General features: G+C 39.0%; 1 protein-coding gene across 1 annotated transcript in view; it reads left to right on the top strand.

The window, feature by feature from the left end:
• Positions 1-14,339, top strand: part of KDM5A (lysine demethylase 5A) — a 92,879-nt gene that overhangs the window by 50,018 nt on the left and 28,522 nt on the right. The window contains exons 15-19 of the mRNA XM_080810678.1: positions 7,023-7,204; positions 7,556-7,680; positions 8,128-8,278; positions 9,613-9,727; positions 12,037-12,392. Of these exons, the coding sequence (XP_080666804.1) occupies positions 7,023-7,204; positions 7,556-7,680; positions 8,128-8,278; positions 9,613-9,727; positions 12,037-12,392 (929 nt within the window). The remainder of the gene's footprint in view (positions 1-7,022; positions 7,205-7,555; positions 7,681-8,127; positions 8,279-9,612; positions 9,728-12,036; positions 12,393-14,339) is intronic.

The following is a 14,339-nucleotide window of genomic DNA, read 5'->3' as shown; positions in this document are numbered from 1 at the left end:
GTGTCTGTTGAAGCTTGAAATTTAAGCATAGGTACACTTCATTTTAATGTGCCTTTGCTTTATTGTGCTTCATAAATACTGTGATTTTTACAAATTGAAAGTTTGTGGTAACCTTGCAGTAAGCAAATTTATTGATCCCATTTTTCCAACAACATTTGCTCACTTTGTGTCTGTATGTCACATTTGGTAATTCTCACAATATTTCAGACTCAGAATATTTCAGACTTTGTATCATTTATTTATTTTGTTTATTTTTAGTTATCTCATAATATACAGTGTTATTTTAGTTTCCAGGTGTATAATATAGCAATTCAGCAATTCTGTACATTACTCAATGCTCATCACTATAAGTGTACTCTTAATCCCTTTCACTTGTTTCTCCCATCCCCCCCACCCACCTCCCTTCTGGTAAGCACCAGTTTATTCTCTGTATTTAGTAGAATCTGGGGCACTCTTCATGTCAGGGTCATGAGTTTAAGCCCCATGCTGGGTGTATAAAGCTTACTTAAAAAAAGAAAGTGGAGGGGCGTTTGGGTGGCTCAGTGGATTAAGCCGCTGCCTTCGGCTCAGGTCATGATCTCAGGGTCCTGGGATCAAGCCCCGCATCTGCCTCAGCATCTCTGCTGAGCAGAGAGCCTGCTTCGCCCTCTCTCTCTGCCTGACTCTCTGCCTACTTGTGATCTCTCTCTCTGTCAAGTAAATAAATAAAATCTTTAAAAAAAAAAAAAAAAAGAAAGTGGAATACCCTTAAGAGTCTTTTTGATTTGTTAGTTTATCTTTTTCTCTTTGTTTTATTTCTTAAATTCCACATATGAGTGAAATCAGATGGTATTTGTCTTTCTCCGACTGATTTATATTACTTAGCATTATATCCTTGTTGCAAATGGCAAGTGTTCATTCTTTTTTTATGGATGAGTAATATTCCAGTGTATATATACCACATTGTCTTTATCCATTCATCTATCAGTGAACACTTGAGTTGCTTCCATGATTTGGCTATTATAAATAATGCTGTAATAAACATAGGGGTGCATATATCTTTTAAAATTAGTGTTTTCATATTCTTTGGGTAAATACCGAGTAGTGCAACTACTAGATCATATGGTGATTCTGTCTTTAATTTTTTGAGGAACCTCCGTATTTTTCCACAGTGGCTGTATCAGTTTTCATTTCTACTAATAGTGCACGACTATTTCTTTTTCTCCATGTCTTTGCCAACACTTGTTTCTTGTATTTTTAATTTTAATAATTCTGATAAGTGTGAGATGGTATCTCATGGTTTTAATTTGCATTTCTCTGATAAGTGATGTTGAGCATCTTTTCATGTGTCTCTTTACCATCTCTGTGTCTTTGGAGAAATGTCTGTTCATGTCTTCTGCCCTTTTTTGGTGGGGGTGGTGTGGTGGAGCCTAACTTGGGGGCTGTACTCACAAACGTGAGATCAAGACCTGAGCTGAGATGAAGAGTCAGATGCTTAACCCACTAAACCACCCAGGCACCCCTGCCCATTTTTTAATTGGTCAGATTTTTCATTATTATATTTGTTGTGGTCATTTTGATGAGTGATCTTTGATGTTACTGTTTTCATTGTTTTGGGTGCCATGATCTGTGCTTATATAACAGTGAACTTATTAGATAAATGTTTTATATATTCTGCCTGCTCTACCAACTAGTTATTTCCTCATTCCTCTTTGTCAGGCTTCTTTGTTCTTTGAGACACAACAATATTGAAGTTAGGTCAATTAATAACCCTACGATGGCCTTTTAAGTGTTCAAGTGGAAGAGTCACATGCCTCTCACTTCGATCAGAAACTAAAAATGCTTAAGCTTCATGAGGAAGGCATGTGGGAAGCCTAGATAAGTCAAAAGCTTGGCTTCTTGTGCCAGAGTTAGCCAGGTTGTGAATGCAAAGGAAAAGTTCTTAAAGGAAATTAAAAGTACTACTCTAGTGAACACATGAACAATAAGAAACTAAAAGAGCCTCATTGCTGATGTGGTGAAAGTTTTAGTGATCTGGATAAAAGATAGAGCCAGCTACAGTATTTTCTTATGCCAAGGCCTAATCCATAGCAAGGCCCTAACTCCTCAGTTTTATGTAGGCTAGGAGTGGTAAAGAAGCTACAGAGGTTTGAAGCTAGCAGAGTTTGGTTCGTGAAGCTAGCAGAGGTTGGTTCAAAGAAGTCATCTCTATACCACAGAAATGCAAGGTGAAGCAGCAAGTGCTGATGTCGAAGCTGCACGAGTTTATTTAGAAGATCTAGCTGAAGTCACTGAAGGTGTCTACGCTAAGTACAGACGTTCAATGTAGAAGAAACCGCCTTCTGTTGGAAGAAGATGCCATCTAGGACTTTGTTAGCTAGAGAGAAATTAATGCCTAGCTTCAGAGTTTCCAAGGAGAGGCTGACTGTCTTGTTAGGGGCTAATACAGCTCATGACTTCAGGTTGAAGCCAGTGCCTATTTTACCATTCTGAAAAGCAGGGTCCTTAAGAATTAGCTGAATCTACTCTGTGTTCTGTAACTGGAACAACAAAGCCTGGATGACAGCACATTTGTTTACAAATGGTCTAGACCTACTCTGCCGTGCTGCAAACAGGACATCTGTTTTGCAGCCTATGGACCAAGGAGTAATTCAACTTTAAAAGTGTTACTATTTAAGGAACATATTTTGTAAGGCTGTAGCTGCCATGATAGTGAGGGATTCATCTGATGGATCCAGGCAGAATAAATTGAAAACCTTCTGGAAAAGGTTCACCATTCTAGATTCTATTAAGAATATCCCTGATAGATGAGACAAGACCTGAATATCAATATGAACAGGAGTTTGGAGGAAGCTGATTGCAGTCTTAGCATGGACGACTTTGAGTATTCAAGACTTCAGTGGGGGAGATAACTGCAGATGGTGGAAGTAGCAAAGCTAGAATTAGAAGTGGAGCCTGAAGATGGGACTGAATTGCTACAATCTCATGATGAAACTTGAGCAGTTGAGGAGTTGCTTCTTATGGACAAGCAAAGAAAGTGGTTTCTTGAGATGAAATCTGCTGGTGAAGATGCTGTGAAGATTATTGAAATGACAATAAAGAATTTAGAATATTACATAAACTTAGTGGATAGTGCAGTGGCAGGATTTGAGAGGATTGACTCCAGTTTTGAAAGAAGTTCTAATTTTGCATAAAATGCTATCAGACAGCATTGCATTCTTAAGAGAAGTCACACGTGAAAGAGGCAGTTGACGTGGCAGACTCTGTTGTTGTTGTTGTTGTCTACCAATTGAGCCGGCCAGGTGTCCCAGACTCTGTTGTTTTATTTTAAGAAATTGCCACAGCCGCCCCAACCTTTAGCAGCCATCCCCCTGATCAGGCAGCAGCCCGAGCGACATGGAGATAAGACCCTCCACCAGTGAAAAGCTCAAATGATGTTGAGCATTTTTTAGCAATAAAGGGTTTTTAAATTAAGATATATACATTGCTTTTTTAGGCATAATACTATTGCATATTTAATAGGCTGTAGTATAGGGTAAATATAACTTTTATATGTGCTGAGAAACCAGAAAGTTCATTTGACTTATTTTATTATGATACTCGTTTTATTATTGTGGTCTGAAACAAAACCACAATATCTCCAAGGTCTGCTTGTACATTAGTGGAGACTCATGAAGTCGGTTTTTGTGGTATAGTCTCATTTCAGGTTTAACCTTTGTTATTAATTGGGTATCGTTTTACCTTGTTCTGCAGTAATTTGAGTATTGCATCTCTTGATCATTTTATTTATTGTTTGATCACATTTCTTTAAGGACTCTTTTCCTATAAACTCAACTTCTTCTTATGCCCTTGAGACTCTATAATCTCAACCCTTTCTTTGCATATTGTGCTCTTGTCTTTCCTATCTTGAAGAAAGTTTTCATTTTTTTCCTACCAAAAAACTTGAGTGGTTTTTCTGTGGTCACTGCCCTTGTTTCCTTTTTATCCCTTCATTGTCACTCATTCTGAAATTCTCAGAATTTGCTAGTGACTTTATTGCCAAAATCTAGTTGTTCGTTGTCATTTATCCCCGTGACCTCTTTGTTGCACTACATTTTGCTTCTTTGTTCCTTTCCCTAACACTTGTCTACCGTTTCTTGCACCTGATAACACTTGCAGTCACTTAAAAAAAAAAAAAAAAAATCTATTATTTATTTATTTATTTATTTTAGAGAGAGAACGAGCTGGGGGAGAGACAGGGAAAGGGAGCGAGAGAATCCATAAGCAGACTCCCTGCTGAGCATGGAGCCCAACTTGGGGCTCCATCCCAGGACCCTGAGATCATGACCTGAGTTGAAACCAAGAGTCAGCCTCTCAACCAAGTCACCCAGGTGCCCCTTTCCAGTCACTTTTAATTATTTTCCTCATCTTCATTTGCCAGTGTTTGCAGGGTGCAGCCTTTGACCTTTTATTGTCTTCCTTTTGTGCTACTTTACAAGGAATTCTTAGCCTTTCTTAGGATTTTACCTCTTTTTCATTTACTACCTTGTGGTTTCATTTCTCAGGTCTTGATATTTCCTCATAGTTTATGCAAACACAGGAATTACTGTCACTCTGAAAGAGGTGTCATGTTCAGTCACCCATTTGTAATCCAGGTTTCCCTGGGAGACATTTCTGTTTAGCTTTTTGTCATCTTACTTTCAGCATCTGAGTTAGAATATCATCTCCTCTCCATCTACCCTTTCACAGACCACTTTACTAATTGCCAGTAAGTATCAGGATCATTATTTTAAAAACTTGATGCGATCCTTGACTCATCCGTCTCACAGTCATCTGCTATCTCATTTGAAGTTTTTATTTGGGCAATGTCTCATTAATTCCACCCCCACCCCCCTTTTCTTTACTGCTACCGTTTGGTTTCATTCCTTAATTTTCTCACCTTGATTATTTCAAATAGCCTTTTAATTTGTATCTCTTTTTTTCTTCTCTCTGTTCCCTCCTAATAATTTATAATTTTCTGAGTTATATAATGTTGAAAAGTATTATAAGGAAAAATTGTTCTATGATAGCAAAGCTTGGGAAATGGTAGATTAAGAAAAAACTACTTGGGGGGGCGGTGCCTGGGTGGCTCAGTGGGTTGGGCCTCTGCCTTCAGCTCAGGTCATGATCTCCGGGTCCTGGGGTGGAGCCCCGAATCAGCCTCTCTGCTCAGTGGGGAGCCTGCTTCCTCTTCTCTCTCTGCCTACTCTCTCTCTGTCAAATAAATTAAAAATCTTCAAAAAGAGAAAAAAGAAAAAATTACTTGGGGATAAAGAAGTAATGATTCCTCACTGTAAAACTTCTATGATATGCTGGTGTTCATTGTTAATCTCTTAAATTGGGAGTGATATGGGTAATACATAGCGTTTTCCCATAGACAATTTATTTAATTTTTTTGCAGAGTATCTTCTAGGGCTAGGGTTCCTGGAGTATACTTTAGGATTTGGTGTAAAATTTATTTGAGACAGAGACAGACAGACAGACAGAAAGTGAGTGGCAGGGGGTGGGGGCCGCGGGCAGAGAGAGGGAGAATCCCAAGCTGATTTAACCAACTGAACCATCCAGGTGCCCCAGATTTCTTGATGTATTAATGTCCTGTTTGGCAGCTGTTCTGAAGCTGTGTAAATTCTTAGAAGCTCAGAAATACCTGCAGTGCATTTTGGAACCATTTTTACATGAAATAATTTTTTTAAAAGATTTTATTTTATTTATTTGTCACAGAGAGAGAGAGAGAGAAAGCACAAGCAGGGGAGGCAGCAGGCAGAGGGAGAAGTAGGCTCTCCACTGAGCAGGGAGCCTGATGCTGGATCCTGGGATCATGACCTGAGTTGAAGGCAGGCACTTAACTGACTGAGCCACCCAGGCTTCCCTACATGAAATAATTTTTAAAACAAATATTAAATGCTAATATCAGAAATGGGAAGATACGGGAGTATGGTTAAGAGACATGTAGATTAAAACCAATATCAAAAACAAGATCTGTTTTGTAAGAACTGAATTGTATCTGCCAGTGAATAAATTATTGGGTTTTTACCTTGGGTAAGTGAAAACAGTTTGCTCTCATAGGGGAATTAGGTTCATAAGTATCTTGCTTACACAAGTAGTGATTCTGAAGAGAACCCTTGTATATTAAATGGAAGTCTTTATAAAATGCACTTCAAAATGCTCTTATTTTCTTAAGCTGGCAGACTGAATTTAATTTCCTTTCTTTTTGATGTCTTGCTGAAGTAGATTATATTTTGATTTGCATAGTTGAAGTAATTTTTACTACTTTATCTTTGCATATGTTTGTATTTATCCATGTTATTTTGAGATCATTGATTACTAATATATTTATATTCAAGATTCAAGGGTATATTATCCCTGGAACAAAAAAAAATTGTGGGGGGGAGCCTGGGTGGCTCAGTGGGTTAAGCCTCTCCCTTCAGCTCAGGTCATGATCTCGGGGTCCTGGGATCGAGCCCCACATCGAGTTCTCTGCTCAGTGGGGAGCCTGCTTTCCCCCTCTCTCTGCCTCTCTGCCTACTTGTGATCTCTCTCTCTGTCAAATAAATAAATAAAATCTTTAAAAAAATTATAATTAATGTTTTTCTTGCTTTAAGGAGAAGACAAAATCATATGAAACAAAATATATAGTTTCATGAATTGTTATACAGTAAACTTTGCTGTCATCACAATTCTAGTCAAGAAATAGAACTTTGTTTGCCACCCCAAAAGTATCTCCCAATTACAATTTCCCTCCCTCTCCTCAAAAATGACTGCTTTGACCTTTGTGGTAAGTTCCCTGCATTTAAAAAATAGTTGTATCAGTCAACTGTGTATTCTTGCACACAAAGGTTTAGTCTTTCCCATTTAAAAAAAATTAAGAATGATTAATTTTAGAAAGTATTTTGATGATGTGCCATTGTACCCCTCGTGTTTATATCTTAAGTCAGATTTACCTGTAGAAGAAAATTTAAGAACTCTAAGTTCTGATGCTTGAGAGCTTAGAAAGACTTGATGTAGTGACATGAATTGTTTTTCAGGGTGTCCTGATGTCAGAAGAAGAAGTGTTTGAACTTGTTCCTGATGATGAGCGACAGTGTTCAGCGTGCAGAACCACGTGTTTTCTCTCTGCTCTCACATGCTCCTGTAATCCTGAACGCCTTGTGTGTCTCTACCATCCAACTGATCTGTGCCCCTGCCCCATGCAGAAGAAATGTCTTAGGTATCCTTAAGTTTCTTGTAAAACTTGTTACTTCTTTTAAAACTGAGTGCACTGTTCTTTGTAATTCCCCTTCCCCAAGTGTGCACTAGGAACTTTTCCTTGTCTCTGCTTCCCTGCTGAGGACCAGTCCTTTAAAGTTGGCCCTAAACTTGGCAACTAATGTTAGATTTTTTTATCAATTGATTTCACATGTTCCCTGCATTAAAACTCTGTGAGTGGCTTTGATCTAAGACCCCATTTCCTTGGTCATTTATTAAGCTGATTTTACTTAAAATTTATTTTAACGTTGGTTTGCAGCGTTTTTAATTTCTGTGTTTTTTGTTTGTTTATTTTGTTTTTCTTTGTCCTTAGATACCGCTACCCATTAGAGGACCTCCCTTCTCTGCTGTATGGTGTGAAGGTCAGGGCACAGTCCTATGACACTTGGGTCAGCCGTGTTACAGAAGCATTATCTGCCAACTTCAACCACAAGAAAGGTTAAGCTTTTGTGTGCATACACATTGAAAGAGACCTTATTTTGTTTTATGTGCTTTTCCTCCAGTAAGGGAAAATTGTAGGCTTCATAAGGGATTTGCAGCTAGTAGGTAGGTTAGTTTTCTATTTGAAAATTTTCTTGTACATAAATAGTTAATATAAAATGGGACAGACAACTAACTTACAGTAGGTACGTATTTTGGGAAGCCATTGTTACCAGTGGACTGCCACTAAAGGTTAGTTAAGAAAGAGGAATTACCTTCCTGGAGAGAAATTGTCTGTAAGGGTTAGGAATGGGCACCTGTTCTTAAGCTTTTATTGCATTGGTGAGATTTTCACAGCTGCAGTGTTTCCACAAATAGATTAATGACTAACCTGAGAGAGGTTGGTGAGTATTTTTAAATGGCTTTTTATGTCTGTGGTCATAGTATGTAGCTTTGTTTTTACAGATTTGATTGAATTACGAGTAATGCTGGAAGATGCTGAGGATAGGAAATACCCAGAGAATGATCTCTTTAGAAAACTCAGAGATGCTGTGAAGGAAGCTGAGACTTGCGCTTCTGTGGCTCAGCTGCTTCTGAGCAAAAAGCAGAAGCACAGGTAAGACTAAGAAGAGTTCTCCAGTGGTTTCCTGTGCATTTTTTCGTTTTGCTTGTTTGCTTTTCTTTTAGAGTAAAAGCCAAAAGTGTAACTGGCCCCTCCCTATATATCTTTGACCTCTTGTTGTGGCCATTTCTCTCCCTCCAATTATGTCCCGATTTTCTCTCCTACTGCGCTCCCTTTTTTCTTGTTCCACTCTGAGTCCTCTTCCCCTTTGAGCTTTTTAACACCAGGCATGCTTCTGCTTAGCGCCTTCACACTTCTTCTTTGCTCTTCGAGCCCTCTTCTGTCATATCCAAGTGGCTTGTTCCTCACTTCTTTCAGGTCTTTTTCAGATAGCTGACACATTTTTCTTGAAGAGGCCTTCTCTGACAACGCTTTATAAAACTGCAACCTTCTTATTCTTTTCCTGCTCTTTTTCTCTTAGCCCTGTCACGTCCCGATATACTGGTTTATTTATTATCTCCTCCTTTCTTTCCCAGTCCCACTAGACACCTTCTAGACTAGAATGTTGCAGACTTTTTTTTATCCTTTTTCATTGCTCTATTTCTTGTGCTTAGAATAGTGTCCTGCAAATACTGGATGTGCAATAAATATTTGTAAATAAATAAATGATACTACATGCTGAAGGCAGGTGGCAGCAAAGACTAACCTTGATGGATGCTGGAGAGGCTGTATTATTAAGAAGTGTAGAAGTATGCACCCTTGATTTAATGGAATTCACATGTGCTAAATTTTCTGTGGTATTGTTTCGTATCCATGCCAACACTTTCCTGAATGGCCCTTCATGTTGGGTTCTAAATTACTTTGTACATTTTTTATTTACCATTTGATTAGAGAACCTTTCTTGGAAGCATTGATCAGGGAATTTTCACCTGTCATTGGGTCACTAACCCCCTTGGGGAATCTGGCAAAAGCATAGGGACCCTTTTCTTAGAAAAATGTATATACACATACCATTCCGAATCCGTTTCAGAGGGGTTTATCGTCCCCTAGCCAAGTTAAAGGCCCTTGTTCCACATTTTAAGCTTTTTGAAGTAGAAGATTTAGTTTTATTAATAAACATAGTATTTTACTCTGAGGAATTTATTGATTGTTTAAAGAGCTCAATACTTGGAAGATTGGAGGAACTGTAACTTGGAGAGTTGAATCTTTGAGTCATTAACTAATGAGGTAAAAACCTAATTTGGAAGTGATCGCCATTACAGTAGAACCTCTCAAACATTCGTATTCTGGGATTGCTTGGGTGAGAATTCTAGAGAGACTGGAAGCTCCTTCGCTATCAGGTGACTATGGATTTTTCTTACTTATGTCTCAATATTATTTCATATCAGGCAGAGCCCAGATAGTGGGAGGACTCGGACCAAACTGACAGTGGAAGAATTGAAGGCCTTTGTCCAACAACTTTTTAGTCTTCCATGTGTCATCAGCCAAGCTCGACAAGTAAAGGTGGAGTATTACATTCTTTTCTTGGGTAATATCCTTTGTAGTATGGGTCTCTGTTTTGGGTAAACAAAATAGTGTGTCTAGACTAGCTTTTTGGTCTGTTTGTCACATAAATGCTGCTGTTTGAAGGTTTTCAGTAGGCAGTAAGAACCCCTGGTTTTGTTCTTAGCCTTTTATTCTCCTTTTCAAGTTCTGGAACCAAGGTAGTTAGTTTAGAATTTTTTCCTACATTAATTTTAGATCAGAATCCTCATTTAGCACAGATGTAATTGAGATGCAAGAAAATAGTTAAAAGAACCTGAATGTATCAGTAAGTTACTAGTTCATGAGCTTTTAAAAATGTGAGCTCTGGGGCGCCTGGGTGGCTCAGTGGGTTAAGCCTCTGCCTTCAGCTCAGGTCATGATCTCGGGGTCCTGGGATCGAGCCCCACATCGGGCTCTCTGCTCAGCGGGGAGCCTGCTTCTCCCTCTCTCTCTCTGCCTTCCTCTCTGCCTACTTGTGATCTCTCTCTGTCAAATAAATAAATAAAATCTTTAAAAAAAAAAATGTGAGCTCTGAAATTACTAGGGCCCTGATGGCTTCTTGAATATGTACAGTCTTAAAAAGTATATATCAAATGTATTAATCAGCATAGTTAGTAATCCTCTGGTAGTTTGTGGTGGTTTGTGATTTGGCCATGGGCAGGGTATCTAAAATGGTTTTTATCAACGTTATCAGCTTAGGGGCACCTAGGTGGCTCAGTTGGTTAAGCATCTGCCTTGGGCAGAGGTCCTGATCCTAGGGTCCTGGAATCGAGCCCTGCATTAGGCTCCCTGCTCAGCAGGAGGCCTGCTTCTCACTCTCCCTCTGCCTGCTACTCCCCCTACTTATGTGTACTCTCTCTCTGTCAAATAAAATCTTAAAAAAAAGGGGGGGGGGAGGGTTATCCGCACGCAAAAACCAGTATCAGCTCTGTTTCTGCTGTTACTCCATGTCATGGGAGCATTTAGTAGTTGACCACTCTTTCCTTCCTGAGAGAACTTTCTTCTCTGAACATCTGTGACATCATCACACGTTCTGTTTTCCTTCGCTCATTCACAGTTCCTTCTTTTTGGTGTTCTTTGTCATTTGTGTTCTCCTTGGCTTGACTTCCAAGTGTTGGAGTATATTAGGAGTCTCAGCTCTTTTTTTAGATCCTGACATCTTACTTGTTCAGTGACATTAATATCACCTGTATCTTATTGATCCCCAGAACACCAGCTCAATGCTTTTGTTCCCTCCTACCGGCTTGTACATCCAGTTGCGTACTCTGCTTATCCAGTTGTATTCCTCTGCCTATGACTAAAAGACATCTTAAAAGCCTTTTAGTGAATCAAATCCTTGATTCCTTTATTTCCCTTATAGCCCACTTGTCTCTAAACAAGTGTGAATATTCAGAATGTTTCCCAAAGTGAACCATTTGCCATCATCTCCATTGCTTAAACTGTGCTCTGAACTGCTAGATTCTGCCCCTTGGATTACTGTAATAGCCTCTTAACTCATCTCCCTTTTTCTTCTCTTGTCCCTCACAGTTTATTTTCCATTTGGTAGCCAGTGTGATCATGCAAAATGTAAATCAAAGCTTATCACTTCTCTGTGGTTAAAATTTTCCAGTGCTTCCCCAAAACCATTAGAATGAAATCTAAAGTCCTAATCTATATGGCATTATGTAATCTGACCTCTGCTTATTTTTAAACTGCATTTCTCCCCTTTGCTTCCCATCATCCACTTTAGAGCAGGACATTTCTCTGTGAAAGGTTGTGAGTTATTATCCACTCGGCCTGAACTGGTCTTCCTCCTAAGGTCTTCATATGGTTCTCACCTCTAGCTCCTCATTTTAGTGTCAGTTCATCTGTTTCCTGTGACCACCGTTGCAAAGTAATATGCCCGCCTCTCTGGTCATTCTTTCCTGTGTTGCCCTGTTTTATTTTCACAGCACTTAAAATTAACTAAAACATTTTATATTCAGTGTCTGACTGTGTATATGTTCCTTGAAGACAAGGACTTCGTTAGTTTCAGTGCTGTGTGCTTAGAACAGTGGCTGCATCGTAGTCTGCAGTCATTAAATATTGTTTGAATGAATTAATCATATTTTAAAAGTAAGTGTGTAAGTAATTACAGAGAAGCATAATTATGTTTTTAACTAGTATATCTGGTGCTATAGTGGTGAGATTATTGGATTAGAATTACTAGTCTAGAATTTGATAGTTTGCCTGGACTTATTATATCTATTCCATACTCATTTTCTATCTTTTAAATTTGTTTTTTATTTTTATTTTTTTGACTTTTTCAGAATCTCCTGGATGATGTGGAAGAGTTTCATGAACGTGCTCAAGAGGCCATGATGGATGAAACCCCGGATTCTTCCAAACTTCAGATGTTGATAGACATGGGCTCTAGTCTCTATGTGGAGCTACCTGAATTAGCCCGACTAAAGCAAGAACTACAGCAGGCTCGGTGGTTGGATGAAGTAAGACTGACCCTGTCAGATCCACAACAGGTCACTTTGGATGTCATGAAGAAACTGATAGACTCTGGGGTGGGGTTGGCCCCCCACCATGCCGTGGAGAAGGCAATGGCTGAACTACAGGAGCTCCTTACGGTCTCTGAGCGATGGGAAGAAAAGGCTAAGGTCTGCCTACAGGCAAGGTGAACACATATATTGGTGACTGTTGCCTCTTCAATAACTAAGGGTAGAACTGAAGGAGGAACATAAGTGTCTGTTTCATTAAATATTTAGTTAGATGTTTTATGCCTTCCCTGACCAGTCACTAAATTATCAACTAAGTCTGCATATAAACAGTTTCAAATATTGTATGCATGTTCGTGCAGAGTACTTTGCTAAGTAGTTTAAGTGAAACAAAGTAGTATTTTGTTTCGAACCTTCCCATTACCTATACTATAGTTCAGAGCTAAGAAATGTAATGCTCACTGCAATATGTTGTTGTTAACTGAGAGGTACAGAAAAGTGCTGTAGGAATTCAGAGGAGGAGAGGTCATTTTTAGCTTTGGTGGTCAGGAGAGAAGCTTGAGAGAAAATAAAGAACTTAGGTAAAGCTTTGAAGCGTGAGTGGGATTGAGTGGAAGGGGAGTAAGAAAGATCAAGCTAGTAAGTTTAAAGAATATATAGAGTGTGTTAGGCGACAAAAGTTAAATGGACTTTATTTGAGTAAGAATTTATGTAGGAAAGTAGTGGGAAGGGGGAAGCAAGAAAGACAGGAGGAGACCATTACACAGTTACATTACACACCAATGCATTAGCATTGGTACCCTCATTGGATTTGCAAGATTTCAGTAAAGCATTCACCATACTTGATTGTATATCAACTAATTAGACTGTAATGTTCTTTTTTTTTTTTTTTTTTTTTTTGACAGAGAGAGATCACAAGTAGGCAGAGAGGCAGACAGAGAGAGAGGAGGAAGAAGGCTCCCTGCTGAGCAGAGAGCCCGATGCGGGACTCGATCCCAGGACCCTGAGATCATGACCTGATCCGAAGGCAGAGGCTTTAACCCACTGAGCCACCCAGGCGCCCTAGACTGTAATGTTCTTTATGAAAGTATTTCTTCAGCTAAAATTAAGATCTGTAATTTCTCTTGTGAGGATGAGGAACTTGGCATACTTAAAGCCCATAGTTACTAAATAACACAGCTTTTCCTGTCAACTGCAACAAAAATAAGTGGCTGGCAAAGTACTTAAAATTAAGTACATGAAGATTTCGGAATGAAGTGGAAAAGGCTTTAAATTTGAGCTGTGTTGGGACACCTGGGTAGCTCAGTCGGTAAACCATCTGCCTTTGGCTCAGGTTGTGATCCCAGGGTCCTGGATTGAGTTCCATATCGGGCTCCCTGCTCAGCGGAAAGTCTCCTTCTCCCTTTGCCTACTGTGCCCTGCTCGAGCTTGCTCTCTCTCTCTTGCTCTCTCTGGCAAATAAAATCTTTACAAAAAAAAAAAAAAAGTCCATTGTAAGACCTCCAGAGAGACGATAAATAAATAAATAGATTTGAGCTGTGTTATATAATGAACACAGTTCTGTTTAACCGAGAAAAGGCTGCATATATTTTTGCTGGATATTTTGCTGTCTAGTTGTCATGGGGAATATATACTAAAATGTATCCAAAGCTTTTCCTGTTTGAAACCTTTAAATTATTTATGACAGTTCCAGGAGCATAGTAAATGGGAAAAGCTAAATAACTGGAATGCAAAACCTGATTTGATACACCTGATGCAACTTAGTGTAGTCTACAGAATGAGATTTTGTTGGTAGTAGTATTTGAAGACTTTTTTCCTCTCATTTTCCACATTTACCAGTCACTAAGTTTTAAGGAGCTCGCCTGTAAAATGTCTCTTGTATCTGTCTTCTTCAACTCCATTGTCACTGACCTAGGTATGGTGTTCTTGTATTTTCCCTTAATCTTTGCAATTCAGTATTTATGGAGTACCTACTACATGCCAGGTACTATTTCTAAGTGCAATAGAGATAGTAGGGGAAAAGACCCACAAAGTCCCTGCTGTACAATAGAGCCAACATTCTAGTGGGGAGAGACAGGTGAATATGTGAGTGAATGAATGTTTGAATGAACTTCAGATAATTAGTG

This window comes from Martes martes, assembly GCF_963455335.1.
Source record: "Martes martes genome assembly, chromosome: 8".
Lineage (NCBI taxonomy): Eukaryota > Metazoa > Chordata > Mammalia > Carnivora > Mustelidae > Martes > Martes martes.
Note: the sequence above shows the minus strand (reverse complement) of the source record. Positions and strands in the feature narration are given on the sequence as shown.